This window comes from Xiphophorus hellerii, chromosome 15, assembly GCF_003331165.1.
Source record: "Xiphophorus hellerii strain 12219 chromosome 15, Xiphophorus_hellerii-4.1, whole genome shotgun sequence".
In the NCBI taxonomy this organism is placed as follows: Eukaryota; Metazoa; Chordata; class Actinopteri; order Cyprinodontiformes; family Poeciliidae; genus Xiphophorus; species Xiphophorus hellerii.
This window is the reverse complement of record NC_045686.1, coordinates 2108136-2124106: the sequence shown is the minus strand read 5'-3', so window position 1 is coordinate 2124106 and position 15971 is coordinate 2108136. Positions and strand designations below refer to the sequence as shown.

General features: G+C 35.4%; 2 protein-coding genes across 3 annotated transcripts in view; one reads left to right on the top strand and one right to left on the bottom strand.

Moving 5' to 3' along the window:
• tbc1d32 (TBC1 domain family, member 32) overlaps window positions 1–11073 on the bottom strand; it is a 64234-nt gene extending 53161 nt beyond the window's left edge. For both annotated transcript variants that reach the window (XM_032586175.1, XM_032586176.1), the window contains exons 1-13: window positions 10993–11073; window positions 8923–9085; window positions 8136–8297; window positions 7003–7180; window positions 5751–5822; window positions 5367–5486; window positions 4595–4673; window positions 4361–4464; window positions 4228–4289; window positions 4002–4146; window positions 3187–3246; window positions 2467–2566; window positions 1065–1202 (exon numbers count right to left, since the gene is read on the bottom strand). In XM_032586175.1, coding sequence (XP_032442066.1) covers window positions 1065–1202; window positions 2467–2566; window positions 3187–3246; window positions 4002–4146; window positions 4228–4289; window positions 4361–4464; window positions 4595–4673; window positions 5367–5486; window positions 5751–5822; window positions 7003–7180; window positions 8136–8297; window positions 8923–9077 — 1375 coding nt within the window. In that variant the 5' untranslated portion in view covers window positions 9078–9085; window positions 10993–11073. The remainder of the gene's footprint in view (window positions 1–1064; window positions 1203–2466; window positions 2567–3186; window positions 3247–4001; window positions 4147–4227; window positions 4290–4360; window positions 4465–4594; window positions 4674–5366; window positions 5487–5750; window positions 5823–7002; window positions 7181–8135; window positions 8298–8922; window positions 9086–10992) is intronic.
• A 261-nt stretch (window positions 11074–11334) lies between these two features.
• Window positions 11335–15335, top strand: hsdl1 (hydroxysteroid dehydrogenase like 1). Its single transcript, XM_032586192.1, has 5 exons — window positions 11335–11772; window positions 12621–13066; window positions 13180–13263; window positions 14026–14148; window positions 14255–15335. Exons 1-5 carry the CDS (start codon window positions 11550–11552, stop codon window positions 14318–14320), a joined length of 942 nt encoding a protein of 313 aa, XP_032442083.1. The 5' UTR covers window positions 11335–11549; the 3' UTR covers window positions 14321–15335.
• The last annotated feature ends 636 nt before the right edge of the window (window positions 15336–15971 follow it).

Genomic DNA, 15971 nt, shown 5'->3' with positions numbered 1-15971 from the left:
ACGGCCTGGGCTTGGCTGGCGTTGCTAGGTAACGGTGCCAGAGGGACAAGAACTTTTTCATCAATATTAAGGAATTACTGACTTAAAACAAGCTCAAATATCTTGTTTACTTGTAAGTTTTGTGTTATTTCAAGTGTACTATTTGTACCAGAAGCTACGCCAAAAATATTTAGTAAAACTCTGTGTTTTTGCAGTGTAATACTCCTAAATTTTGAGAAGTGAGTGGGTGATACTATAAGAGGAAGCAGATGCTTTCAAACGTTGGATAGTTGGGATAAACGAGATTTAAATCAAGGCCTGAATGTAAGCATGAAATGTGCAAACCAGATAATACACAATTAATTCACTTTTTATTGGAAAATGTTTGTTTCCACCATCTCCTGTGGTATTATTTATGTTTTTTTGGTCTAGTTTCTAGTGCAAATATCTTAGTACACCTAAAATACGACAAAACTAACTTACAAGTAACTTTCCAGGAAGAAATAGGAGTTTGTTCCAAGTAAATAATTCCTTAATATTGATCAAATAAAGTTCTAGTTCCAGATTATTCAGTATTATTGAATTATTGACTTAAATCAGGCTCACACATCTTGCTGAAATGTTACTTGTAAGTTAGTCTTCTCCTATTTTAAGTGTAATAAGATTTGCACAAGAAGCTAGACAAAAAAAAAGATAAGATTGTGTAATTTTGCAATCTACAACATTTCTCAACTCCTTTAATTCATTAACTTGATTACATAACAATAACTTGGGAACAGAGTGAACAGCAGATAAGTCACAGACAGTTAAAGTTTAAGATGTGTCTGTCAGATATCCTCCCATTAATAGGATTATGTAACTTTATTAGTGATAAAGAGGAATAAAGTTGCTGCATCAGAGGAGTGAGGGGAGCGGTTCATATCTGTGTTCACTACAAGCATCCCTGAGTCACAATCTGATTGCATAATCGCCTAGCATAATGAAAAACTAAAGAGTTAGAGTCCTCAACTCCAGCTTTACCACTTATTTGTACTTTAACTACACAGAATTGATGTTTTAAGTATGTAGAAAGCCAAAAGTCACACCTTTGTGTTTCCTAATTTTGACGGGAAAGAGTTTTCGTCCATTGGTGTAGATGATGAGTTTCCCCAGGATGCATAAAGAGTGAACAAAGAATGAATACTCAAGATCCCTCCTGGTAAAAACGCCTCTCTGTGGCAAACCTGGAAGCAAAATGAGAAAAATATGAATAATTAATGAATTTATATCTCTGTATTCAGACCAAAACATTGCAGTTCCACTTTACATAGACCAAACTGAATGATATAAATGTGGGAAGGAAGCATGCATCCACTATAACTTGCATATAAAACAAAACAGAAGTACATTTTATTAATAAAATTAACAAATGCAGCAGATTAAAAGATAAAAAACTGTTTTCTGGGTGTGCCGTGGTGGCATAGTGGTTAGCGCGACCCGCATTTGGAGGCCTTGAGTCCTCGACGCGGCCGTCGCGGGTTCGACTCCCGGACCCGACGACATTTGCCGCATGTCTTCCCCCCTCTTCTTCCCCGTTTCCTGTCAGCCTACTGTCATATAAGGGACACTAGAGCCCACAAAAAGACCCCCTGGAGGGGTAAAAAAAACAAAAAAAATTTTTCTTTCCCATCTATAATCAATGACTCAAAAGCAACTGAGCTTATTAATCAGTGTCATGTACAAAAATTGAGAAAACTTGAGGGCCACATTGTTTTAAAATTAAAACTGAAAACTTTTATTTCTGAAGACATTCATTGTTTTTATCTCTTCAATATCATACTAAGTAGACAATATTTTAATAAACATTTTATTTTAAAGTTTAATATCTTTGTTTTTTCTTTTTGTTTTGGCAACAAAGGTTGGGCGGCACTTGCTGCAAGAAAAAACTCAGGAAATAACAGAAATAACAGCAAATCTATGATAGAAGACAAGAAATTCACCAGAAAACTGTTTTTGAATTAACTACACAGTATGATACAACACTGTATTAGTTAAATAGTAAGTTTCCACCAAAAAACACAAACATTTTTAGATTACGCTCAGACATTTTCTAGAAAAAACAAGGAAACGTCTTGAGCTCCAAAAGTCCAAAATTTGCTAGTAAAAAATTTAAATTCTTAATCTAAAAAACGTTCAAGTCAAAAAGTTTTAACTTTTGGAAATTTTCTGAGAAATTCTGAAATTTCCAAGTTTTTTTTCTAAAACATTTCAGAGATTTATCTAAATATCATTTTTTTCCATTTACAATTTTCCAAACTCAGAAATATCAGTTTTCTGGCAAATCTTTTACTCTTGGAGGCCAGAAATGTCCTCATTTTTTAAAAATACGATGGCCATAATACGCTGCTGTAGTTTGATGGTCTGTTTGTGCAATTTAAGGTTTGATCACATGAACACTAGCATTAACCTTGAAGAAGAAATGATGGGTTTACACCCCGTTTTCCTCACCAGGGTCACTGGAGTCCTCCACATGAGAATCAGCAGCCTCACCGGAGCTACGTTCAAAGGACTCACTGAAATGTAAACACTGCTGAAGAGCCGATACAATCTGGAAAAAAAGTTTTAAAAAATAATTTTTAAAATATAAAGGCCATAGACAACAAGATGCAGTCCACTTTCAGCAATAGAAGCTGGTAAGGATTATTACACAACGATACATCTTTGAAAAGCTAAAGTAGAGCCTCCTGCACAGCAAGCAAAAACGCAGAAAGTTTTTCTTGACAGTAAGTCAACAGCTAATGGCTCCTGTCTTTCCCAGCAGCCATTGTACAGCGCATACAGCAGTAAAACCAGCTGACCGAATGTGATGGAACTCAGCATGGGTTGCTAGGCAACGGGCAGAATTCCTGCTGAGGTTGCTAGGTAACGGGACAGTGTGACTGAACATTATGAAGGTTTTTGAAACTGCTCACTTTTCAGACAGTAAAAACGTTAACTTGTTAAAAAAACAGCTAGGTGGTTTTATTAAGCACTTGCAGAAGCAGTAGACCCAAATGTAAGAATAAAAATGTGTAAAATAACAGGTCCCTTTCATGTTCTTCACATTAAATACATTTCCTTGGATGATGCCTGCTGCTAAAGTGCAGCAAACACAACCAAAGTCATTAATTTATTATACCATAGTGTGATTGTGTAACAGCCTGAGATGTGAATGACTGAATCTCTCACCAGAGTCTTATATTTTCTCTCAAGGAGCCTGAGAACCACCGTCCTGCTGTAGTAACCATGCTGAGAGAAGGAAGAAGAATATGAGTAAAAATATGAAGCAGTGGGTAGAGAAGTCAGAAAATGTGCTAAAGTAAGCACATTTTTACTTGAGTAAAAGTAAAAAGTAGCCGTACAAGAAATCACTCAAGTAAGAATAAAAAAGTATTTGGTCAAATGCTGAGTAACTGATGAAAACAATCATTTATTATTTACAAATTACATCATCAGACTGATCAAAATGTCAAGTTATGTGGACATTTTCATATTTTAAGGACCAAAATTAAAATATATATATATTTTTTTTCCCATTTTTTTCTCCGAAGAGTTTTTGCGGCGCTAGTGGCTCGTATTTTTTAGACAGTAGGCAGACAGGAAGGAGGGCGAGGAGAGGGGGGAAGACATGCGGCAAAGGTCGTCGGGACAGGGAGTCGAACCCGCGACGTCCGCGTCGAGGACTAAGGCCTCCAAACGTGGGGCGTGCTAACCCGCCACCACAGCACGCCCCCAAAATTAAAATAATTAATATAAACAACAAAATTAGGCAAAATAATTTTTTTCCAAACTAGTTTCTTTCTTTTACAAGTCTAGTGAAGTTTTGGTAAAAACGAGCTTGTTCAGTGTAAAATTACTCAGATAAAAGTAAAAGTACAGCGCAGTGAAAGTACTCCTACAACTACAATTTTTCCAAAAAGTTACTCAAGTAAATGTAATTAGTTACTAGCTAGCAGTGAATCTATGTGCAAAAAAACCCATAAAAGAAGATAGTTCATACAGACCATCCATTTATTAAACCAGGTGGCTTTAATGTCCAGTAAGGACAGCAAATGGACCGGTTCCAATGTTTTCTCTGTTCCAGTTGAGCCATGGTCATGATGGAAGGACAAAAGACAGAAAGTGCTCTCTATTATCTCCTCCATGTATCTGAAGGAAGATAGAAAAAACATTAAAAAACTTCACAGTTTGAGTATTTAAAGAAAAAATTAACCCTGAAAGAAACCTCACTTCTCCGGGTGACGGATCCAGAAGGTCGTCACCTCCTTCTGGAAATCATTCATCAGTCGAATCTGAGACGGGAAGTTAAACATGAAACAAACGTTTCTTCAAGTTAGGAGGTCGCTAAAGATGTTGGCAGCACCTGTTTGAGAAGACGACTGATCTGAGGACTGTTGATGTCGACAGCAGCTGATCTGGTTGGGAAGCTTAACCTCTGAGACAGAAAAGCCGATTCCAGACTCTTTGCTGTTCACACAAAGATAAAAAAGTGATAGCATTAACCTGCGAGGCTAAGAACAGTCATTTTACTAACACCTCATAGGATTTAAGTTTAATTTAAAATATTTCTATTTAAGGTGTGAGAAAAGAGGCCGACCTAAGCTGGTGTAGATCTCTCTGGTCACATTTAGCGGCGATGAAGAAAAGCTTTTAGCGAAAAACTGCAGGACATTCTCCTGATGGAGTGGAAACGACAGAAAAGTGTCAGAACATAAATAAAGAAATAATCCTTGCAAAAGTTTTAACATTTTATCACTTTGCAACCACAAACCTCAATGTGTATATATAAAGATTTTTTTTTTTGCAACATGATATGAGTTTATAATAATTTAAAATGGGAATAAAGAGATATCTGATTTTGCTTTATTTATTTTAATAAAGCTCAATTTGCTAGAAAAAACTTTGAAATTTCTGAGATTAAGTTTTTTCCTTTTTTTTTTTTTTTTTTTACAAATTCTCGACTTTTCAAACTTGGAAATTTTCTAGAAAAAAACGTCAAAATTCTGAGATTATTCTCAGACATTTCAAAATTATTTTCTTGCAAATTTTTGACTTTTCAAACTCAAATTTTCGAGTTTTTTCTAGAACACTTCAGAGATTAATCTCAAAATGTTTTTGCCCCTCTTTTTTTTTCTATCTACGCTGGCCCAAATGCACCATTGTGCTTTGATGACTTGTTTGCACTTGTGGATCTGAAGAATTTAAGGTAAAAAAAAAGACTAAATATTGTGTAGAATGTGTTTTCTATTTAACATAGTACTGCCCCTTTAATATCGAATCGGTGCATGTCTAATTGAGCCTACCGGACTTTCAGGTATAAAAACATCCTAATTGTGTTGCACGATCATTTTGCCTCGTCTGGGACTCACGCTGAGGTCGGGTTCGGCGAGAGCAGAGCAGAGGTTCCTGCGCAGCGTGCTCCAGCTCTCGCAGCTCAGCACGTCAGACGGAGTAGCGCAGCAGAGAGCCTGCAGAGCCTCACGCCGCACCTGAACAGATTCACATCATTCAGCCGAAACAACACAAGCTGTTCGTCACGCCGACACCGATCGCTGTAAATGATGGCCCCATCGATCCAGCTAAACACAAGCAATTCACTCTGAAGAGCTGAGACATAAACCAAACTCTATTAGGTGTGTAAATGTTGTTGGAGTATATTTCATAATAATCTCATTGAACTTTAGATTTACGGAGCAAACGATCTGTTTGGTTTACGAGTCAAACTGTGGAGCTTTCTAGAACATTTTCTCTACCTCTTTCGGCTTGCTGGAGTCAAGTTTTTCAGCCAGAACCTGCAGCTGCTCCTGTCTGATGAAGGCGTAGCTCTGGAAACATAAAACAATAATCATTCAAACAGATTCAGTTATGGATTACAGGAAAAAGCAGCATGAGATAGTGAGGACTTTCACTCCTTTTGATATTAGAGTTTAAATGCTTTTAAACCTTAATTCAGGGGTGTCCCAAAGTGCGGTTCAGGGGCCATTTGTGAATGATAGAAATTTGTCTCACCAGAGTGGGTAGTGGATGCAGATGGGCCTGATGATATGATCAATTTTTCTTTACGATAAATTGTCCCAAAAGTTATTTCTATAAACTATGAAATTGCTGTTCTTTCCAAGTAATATAATGGTATCATAATCCAAGAACACATTGTCAAAGATCAATAAACTTTAAATTCTAACAAACATTTAACACTGGAACTGGAAGACAGTTTAAATATTCAAAATAAATAAACATAACAACCAATAAAATTAATTATGAAGTCTGTAAACAAAACTGTGATTTTAAAAAAAGGCTAGTTGAGACCAAAGCACCAGACAGAAGACTTTTATCATCTAGTTTTTGTAGAAAGAGAGAAAATAGAAAAACAATAAATCATGCAAATGGAAATTATTGATTTTATTTTAATTTATTATGTGATTAATTGATTTATTGTGACAGCCATAGAAGCACATGGAGACTTTTTTCTTTTTAAAGCAGGACAAAATGGAAATCTTCTCACAAAGATGTCAGGAACAACACAAATCATTTATCTTTTAATAAGACACTTTCTGTTTCCTATTTAATTTAATTTAATGGTAAATAAGACCACATTTGTTCATTAACTTATACACTAAAGTAGACGTTTAAAGCACCTAAATCTGATATTGTTTTTACATTATTTTTAAAAAATCATGTTTTTGCTGTTAAGAAAAGACTAAATATTTGTTCACGTTTTTTTTTTCAGTTGAGCCCAAAATAAATGAGTGAAGTGGTTTCCGCACTTGCAATAAAGAAAACATGAAAAAAAAAAAAAAGGGATCTACAATGATTTACATTTTCATTTCCTGCAAAAAAAAACTGACTATTTTGTTTCTTTGATTAAATAATTTTATGCTTATTTTTTAAAATTCAATAAAACATTTTGTGGTTTTAGTTTTTTACATAAAATTTGGAGACCCCTGACTTAGGAAAAATAAGAATAAAGCAAAATCACAAACGTTTTTTTTTTTTTTTGCGTCTGACCTGGTGGAAGGAGGAGTCGCTGTCTGAGCAGTTATCAGCGAACTGGCTGTTGGACTGGCAGCGTTCAATCTCTCTGTGCATCTCCTCTTTTCTCAGCTGGTCCTCGTCAAATTTGTTGATCAGAGACTCTACGACCACCATCATGGTGGCTTTTAACGTCTGCAGCATCTGATGGTACCTGGCACAGAGCGGGGAAGCATTCCCATAAATAACTCGATATTTATCAGTTCCAAACATTCAAAATAATGTTTAAAATTCAGGAGATTAAATTAAACTGTTTTCCAACATAATTATATTTTATGTTTTGGTTTACAACAAAATAATGCAAATAAAGTTTAGAGCAAAATTAAGTTTACTTCCGGCTGGTGTGAAAAGATTTTGTTATACTATATATTTTTTTTTTTTTACATCTTTGACAACAATGGAGTGGTAGGATCAAAATAAAAATAATTTATTTGTCTATTATGAGAATAAAGTCATAAAAACATGTAAAAAAAAATCATACAACAAAATTAAAATATAATAACAGTCAGAATATTGCCTGAATAAAGTTGTAAAAACACAAAATAAAGTTATATTACAAGTATTATTGCCAGAATAATGTTGTAAATAAGGAGAATAAAGTAGTAAAATTACAATAATTAAGTCGAAATGATCCATGAATAGTCTTAGTGTTACCAGAATAAGGTTGTAAAAAAGGATAAAGTTGCAATATTACAAAAATAAAGTTACAGTAACACAAAAATTATTACCAGCATAATGTTATAATAATAATAATAATATGACAAAAAAAGTCGTAAAATTACCTCAATAAAGTTGTGAAAAAGGAGAACAATGTTATAATATAAGAATAAAGTTATAATAATACGGAATAAAATGACAACAATAGAAGAATAAAGTCACAACAATAGAAGAATAAAGTCATACAACAATGTTGAAATAATAAAATACTAGTATTTTATTATAGTATTAGGGTAATTAATAAATGTTATGAGAACTCCTCCACAAAAAAATAATTGTACATTAAAATGAGGAATTTTGAGCATTTTGTGAAGTTACACATTTTATTAAAAAGGAGATATTTCATCTTTTAACACTTGAACAGTAAACAGAATATTGTGATTTGCACTCACTGAGCCGAGTCTCTAGTTCTCCGAGTCACGGCGTGAATTGACGTGTCCTGTCCGGGTCCGACTGCATGTTGTCCTCCTCTGGTCAGGTTCTGTAACTCATCCTCCACCACCGGACCCAGAGAGCTCTCCACATGCTGACGGAGGTATCTGACGAACTCATAGCTGAAAAACAAACAAATAAAAAAATATTACCCCTTGTATATTAATTTAAGCCCAAAAACAACAACCAGCGCAGCAAATGTGCGCAAATCTTTGTCTATATTCTGCAAATGTTAAAATTTCATAACTGCGGTGTTTGAAATGAAATCAAAATCACGCGTGAATAAGATTATTCACTCGGTAAATCAATAGAAATCATGGCGGCGACGGATGTAAACAGTTACATGAGATTATATTCTTAATTCAGCCATGGCGCTAAGCGATAATCCTCTATCAGCCATCAGAGATTAGTCGCTCCGTTGGCGGCGGCTTGGGGAAAATGTGGTCGGCCATTTTACAGAACAGCTACGGATTCAACACGTTACAATGACGCACAACTTTTTATGAACTAAAAAAAGCCAAACAAAAACAAACCACCAACCTCCTACTACATACTTCTTGTGCTACTCCTACGTCTTCTTCGTTGTTTTCGCCAGTTGTAACATCCGGCTGTTGATCACGTGACGCGAACACAAATATTTCCATATGGCCGAAGAACCGCCATTTTTTGGAAATGAGTGTGTTTCCATTAAGCAAACATATTTCTCTTGTTACAGTTTGCGCAGTTCAGTGGTTATTGATGACCTACTTGTGGAAATTGTTGTCGGTCTCCTCCAGGTGGAGCAGAATCTCCTCGGCACATTCAGCGGACGGCGCTCCAGAGATCCTGTCGCTGATGCTTCTCAGTAGCTGCTTGAGGAGAGACTGTAGTTGCACCTCGTCGCCAGCAGAAAGCTGTGACATTGTTGCAGCTGATGGATGAAAAAAAGAATTAAGAAAGACTCGTTTTGAGATCCAATCTCTATGACGTTTGTCTGTAGGACAATACTGTAGGAACTCTACAGACTTAAAGGAACAGTATTATATATTTTCCAGGCACATATCATTTTATAGCACAATCAAATAATTGTATTATTTATTTATATCCATTTTGGTCTCTAAAGTACCAAAATTTCCACCTTACTTTGGTCCATCTAATGATGTAATGTTTAAATATTAAATTATATTTTGATCGACATTTTTACCAAATGCTTTTTTTTACTCTTGAGTAATTTCTTGGATGGCTACTTTTTACTTTTACTTGAGAAAAAGTCTGATGAAGCAGATGAAGATGTTCAAGTGCTACTCTTACTTGAGTATAAATTTTTTTTACTCTACCCATATATGAGCGTAAGTATGACAAACAATAAAGTATTTCAGATTAGAAAAAATCTCTAAACATAATGTAAACAAAGTGTGACTTGTGATCCATAGGAACGGGGATTTGGAAAAACCTTATTTTAACCACAGATTTGTCTGAAATTGTATTTAATTACAGATTGTTGAAAATAATAATTACTGAATGGAGATTTCCAGGATCTTCAAAAAAAAAATACTGTTGGAATATTACAAAACTGGTTGAAAAAGTAAAGTACCTCCTTGGAGAAAAACAGAGCATTAGACCATCATTTTGACAGGAGAATACAATTCAGATATATTTGGATATTGCAAAATCTGATAATGAAAGAGTCTTTCTCTATTTCTGATTTTAGCATTTTGTCTTAAACAAGCAGGGAAACACAGCACTGTTACCAGCAGCACAAATCAGATAGAGTATAAATTTAGTTATCAATTTCTTTACTCTCCCACAAACACTAATTAACCTTTAGGGAAAAGAATAGCAATAATTTATGTAAAAGTTGCTCTGCTTGTTTCTAATTTGCTAAAGTCGAAACTATTGCTAAACACATTAGAACAAAGTTGGTGTGGTCTACACTTTCTATTTACTTTTCCATTTGATAAGAATTGAGTTAATATCATAGTTCGGTTTATTAGTAATTTTACTTTATTTAAAGATGGTGCAGCTGGCAGCACTGTTACATTGTTACAGGTCCTGGGTTTGAATCCTGGCCTGGGTCAGACCAAAGTTCATCAATTCAATTAATAAATAAAGCATTAAATAAAATAATGTGAGAACTTCAATATCTTTTTCTTGTAATAAATACATGTTTAAACTTCTGAATGATGCAATTGATCATTTAATCATTACATTGCAAAACCAAAAAATAAATTCATATTTTAAAAATAAATTTAATGTATTCAAATACAAAATGCAAGAATAAGAATGTATACCTAAAAAATATAAACAATATCAAAATATCTTAACAATGAAGACATTGTTAAGCTGATGTTTGTCTAACATCAGCTCTTCTTTCTTGTGATTACTGGGACGTTAATTGCTTAATGGAGTCACTAATTTATTGCTGTATTCATATAATTTTGGCTGTTGTGAACCGTCACATTAGCGCATCTGTTTCCTGCCGCTGCCAAACAGACTAATTAGTTCATCTTCAACAGGTGTGGGACCTGCTTCCTTTTACAGCTCGAAACGCATTTTATGCAATTAAATGAAATTCAAGCCCATGTATCACCGAGTAGACTAATAAATGTTTCAAGGCTCGATATGTTTGCTTATATTATTAATAAACTATGAAGCTAAAGCTACAAAATTTGACCTTTCTTCATCAGCTAAATGATGCTAATTGCTACAACGCGGCTAAAAGAGGGCGAAATTGGCTAAATTCTGCTAAATTAACAGTTAAACATTGTAAACCTTAAAGCAGCGTTTCACTACAGAACGAAATATATCACTGACGTGTGAAAAATAAGGTGCATTTACCTTTTAAAGAGCCAGAAATCGCCGTCTAGCATCACTTGCCATAGACAGCCATGTCTCTATGGAAACGGCTACTCCTCGTTTGGGAGGAGCGTTGTGTTGTGTTTAGAAACCGCCGAAAAACACAAATATTTGCCTATAAAATATGACTGGAATGATTCATTAATTACTCTAATGTAGTTGAGACTCAAATGTAAAAAAAAAATGAATTTGTCTCCATTTTAATTGCTGTTAAAAAACGTGCTCTTTAATTTTACTCAAGTAACTCGTTCACCATTTGGGTAAAATCAGGCGGATTTTCTGAGGGCTTTGAAAGCAGCACGGCTGATGGATGCTGACACGTGACCCAATGTTTTGTTTCTGTTCCGGATAGCTTACGTTGAGACTTTTCTACTTGCTACAGCGTGTGTAAAAACACAACTTTGGTGGAAAATTGACTCGATACGAATTTATGTTTTATTCTTCTTTCTCGTGTACCTGTTAGCTTTACATCCAACCGTCTCCTCGTTGACTTTTAACTCACTACAAGGTGTAAATAACAATAATAAAGCGTGTGTAGCATGGCGGCGGCCGTGGACAGCTTTCACCTTTTGTATAGAGAAATTTCTCGGTCTTGCAGCTCTCACTTCGAGGCTCTGGCCCTGATCGGAGCTCTGTACGCGGCCAGCAGAGCAGTTGTCCTGTTGAGGGACTGCTGCACGGTGGCTAGGGTCCATTTCCTGCCGCGGATGATGCCCAGCGGGAGGCTGACCCAGAGATACGGGGACTGGGCTGTTATTTATGGTGAGAGAAGATAACAGCAGGTTGGCATTGCAAATAAACCAAAAAATATTTCAGCATGAAGAAAAATGTAAACTTTTATCTAAGTGGTGAAACCAAAAAATGAATATTTTAACATTATTTAAGGTACTAAAATCACCTTAAAATATGTAAAATAGACACGCTAAATTTAGTGGTAGTGTTATAGCCTTCTTTCAGCCAGCTGACTGGTAGTGCTTAGTAACATACATATAAGCAGAAGGAGTAACAATGCATTACTCTATTCTCATACAGGAAAGGCAAATTGTAGCGTTTTATTGTTATTATTTTTACAACTTAGATTGTAATTATGACTGTTAAAAAATTTGTAATAAATATAGAAAAGTATCAAAACTGCACTATGTAATGTTTATAAAGAATATGTATTTTTAACTTTTTTATTTATTTATTTTTTACATATTTGCTAAAACTTTATGAGACTGAAAATCTGTGAAAAGATCCTTCCTCCCTGTCTGAAGAAATGCACCAATTCAACCAAAAACAACCAATCAGAGCCAGGAGAAGGGTCTTAGTGCTGTCAATCACCCTCATGTACTCATTGCTAAATGTGCTAAGGGAAATTAAATGTTGTTAATTTATAATTCATCAAAAAATATCTCCTGTAGCAGAACTTATCAAAGAACTAAAACTATTATCTCTTGCTGTGAAATCTGTTTTTTTCCAAATCCAGAGCAGGAATATAAACGTTTTCCATTAATAAGTAATATTATTATTTGACTTTGTTTTTATTTTATCGCTAAAGTATATCCGCTGGTTTTATTTAGGAAGGTAATGACAGTAAAACAAGGTTTTTATTTTTTCTCTGCTGACAGGTGCAGCTGAGCCTGTAGCCGGTGCTTATGCAGAGGAGCTGGCTCGAAGCAGCATCAGCATCATCTTCATCACGCAGGACGGCTCCTCTGTAAGAAACGCCGCTTCCTTCCTCTCCCAAACCTACGGGGTGGAGACCGCCGTCGTCACCGCCGACTTCTCTCTGGGCCAAGCGGCGGCCAAACCTGTCACAGAGGCCTTGCGGGGTAAAGACATCGGCTTCCTGGTGAACTGTATGGACGAAACGTCGGCTTCGCCCCGGAGCCTGATTGAAATTCCCGAGCAGGGCGTGTTGGATCGGGTGAACAGGAACGTCGGCGCCGCCACTCTGATGGCGCGACTGGTGCTGCCGGGGATGGTGGAGCGCAGCAGGGGGGCGGTGGTCAACATATCCTCAGGCGCCTGCTGCAGACCACGACATGGAAGAGTGATGCTCTCCGCCTTCACTGTAAGATAAACACCTGTGAGATGCATTAATTTGACAACAACAAACCAATCCAACCATTAACTTTATCTTCATTTCTCATATTTGCACTAATGTCACTTCTGCCTCCATTCCAGGGATACCTGGATCATTTCTCAAGAGCTCTTCACTTTGAGTACAGCGACAAAGGGATCTTCATTCAAAGTCTGATTCCTTTCCAGGTAATCCACTGATTACTGATTAATTTATTATTAACATGTCCTGTATTTAACTACCTTTTATGATTTTGTTTGATGTACTGATGACTTTACTTGATTCCTGTAAAGTCTCTGAGTGTTTAACAAAGTGATATACAAATTAAACGTATTATTATTATTAATTATTATAACTAAACCATATTTCACCTTTCTACAGATCACAGAGAGAGTTTAAGGTTAAATCCTTTGTAATTTATCACACTGCACATTTTAAAACATTTGCAATTTGGAAATTGTTGTTTGCTTTAATAAACAGAATGAATATATAGAATATGTTGCAAAAGTATTTAGAGATGCAAATATTTCATTGTCTTGCTTCTAAAGTCTAACATTTTCAAGACAAAACTCATAAATTTTGAGATTAATCTCAGAAATGTTCTAGATAAATTTGGACAAACTCAAAACTCAGAAAAATGTTCAAAAGTCAAAAAATTAACATTTTTGAAACTCAGAAATTTCCAAGTTTTTTTTCTAGAAAATTCCTGAGAAAGACCTCGTCTGTATGTAAATGCCATACTTTGCAGATTTTTTTGTTTTGGTTGTAACATGACAAAATGTTACTTAAGGGGTATAATATGCTTTTTTTTCTCTGTGTCAGTTATAGCGATCCACTTCTTCTATGATTGCTCCACTTCTGTGTATTATTGCAATTTTAAAAAGCTTTTTAACCAGAAATAAAACCCATTTATTAATGTCTAAAGTTTTATTTTGCTGTTTGTGTTTCAGATATCTTCATCATCCTCAGCAGAGGGATGGTTTGTTCCGAGCCCGGAGGTTTACGCTCGTCATGCCGTTTCCACGCTGGGCGTCTCCAACAGAACCACGGGTTACTGGCCTCATACACTCCAGGTTTGCCTTTTACTTCTTTGTTATTCTGGTTTATATTTGAATCATGACTCAATAATAACTAAATCTAAAGCGTAAAGCGGGTCTTTTGTTTTCTGTTTTTTTACAGTACGGACTCATGAAGTGCATTCCTGAGTGGATCTGGATCCTCGGGTCGCGGGTTTTACTCAGCTAAGAGCTGAAAAGCCTCTTACTGGATCATGTTACACAAGAATTTAGTTTCAGTTTCTTTTGACCTTATTTATTGATATTGTCCTGAAATAAACAGATAAAACTTATTAATTTAAAGCAATAAGTAGGGATAACAGATGATAGTGTTCATAAGAATTCAAGATAATTAAAAGACGGAGCCAACAGCACTACGGCAGCCCTGTGTGACCAAAACATACCAGTACTGAGTTTATGAGGAGAACAAGTGTTTACTTTTTGATTTGCTTTCTGCGTTATTTCAACAGATTAAATAAATTTTGAAGTGCTGCAGAGCGACGCTTCGTGTGTTTCCTGCTTCCATTGACTCAGATCAAACCAGGATTTGGTTCATGAGGAAAAAATGTAAAAATCCAGGATTGAACCAGCAGAGATCAGAAAAATGGGCGGCCATTTTAAATAAAAAATAATTACAGAGTGGATTAGAGTAGATACTACTGCAGGGAGGTATGGAGGATGGATGTTTACAGTATTTATACAATAGAACATGGCTTAAAGTCTGTAAATATAAATATTTTAATATTTTCTTTTATCTATCCAGACATTAAATTCCTAATTTTCCCAGTCTGCTTCGTTATTCTGTCAAATTCATCCTGCAGAAACAGATAGAGACAATATTAAAATTATAAAACGAAGCTGCAAACACAAAGCAATAATAATTATTATTATTTGTGATATATCACTGGGTAAAGCCACTTAATGTCGCTCCTTCATGAAAACATTTCATAATTAAAGCTGATCCTCCTGCAGAATGCTGTCAGTAATATAAACGCCCCACGCTCTGTTATTGTGTCTTTAGCTTATCTGTCCAGTGAACATAGAGGCCAGAGAGAGTGCTGCTTCTTTTTCAGTTCTGCATTGAGCTTCAAGTAACTCCTGAAGGAACATTAAAATGAGTTTCTACATTTAATATTTGGAGGTTTTGATTTTCAGCTGGTGTGATTGAATTTGACCAATAAATCTTTTTCCATTCAAACATCAAAGTCGGAGTCATTGCTGTGTTTCATCTTACTGCTGCAAACTCCTGTTTTATTTTTCAGCATCTACCTATACAGATTTAATCCGATCAATATATTGTTGGCCAGAATGACACATTTTTTCAGGTTCATGTTAATTATTCACATTGAGGAAGCAGAGTTCAGGTTTCTCTGACCCGAGTCCAGCCAGAGCGGTTCCTAACCCTCGTAAACAAACCTGAGCTGCACATAAACATGCAGGATCGACCTCAGACGTCACAATCTGCGTCAACATCCTTCAGTATAATCTGTCGAACATTAAAGAATTAGTCTGGATATCAACAGAACTGCTGTCTGCATTTTAAACTTGGTCAAATCTAATAAATGTTTCAATGAATTTCCAGATTTCAGTTTAAATGCAATAACAGTTAAAACCAGAAGTTTACATACAGTGAATAAATCTCACATACATATTTTTTTCTCACTATGTAATGAGAAAAAACAGACCAAACTTTTCTTGTTTTAGGTCAGTTCTAATCACCAAAATTATTTCTTTTTGATTTTTTCCAGAAAAATTAGGGATAGGGTTACGGTTTGAGATTTTCTTGTAACTTTCTTTTAATTAATACAGTTAAAAAACAATTATGCATGTAAACTTCTGAC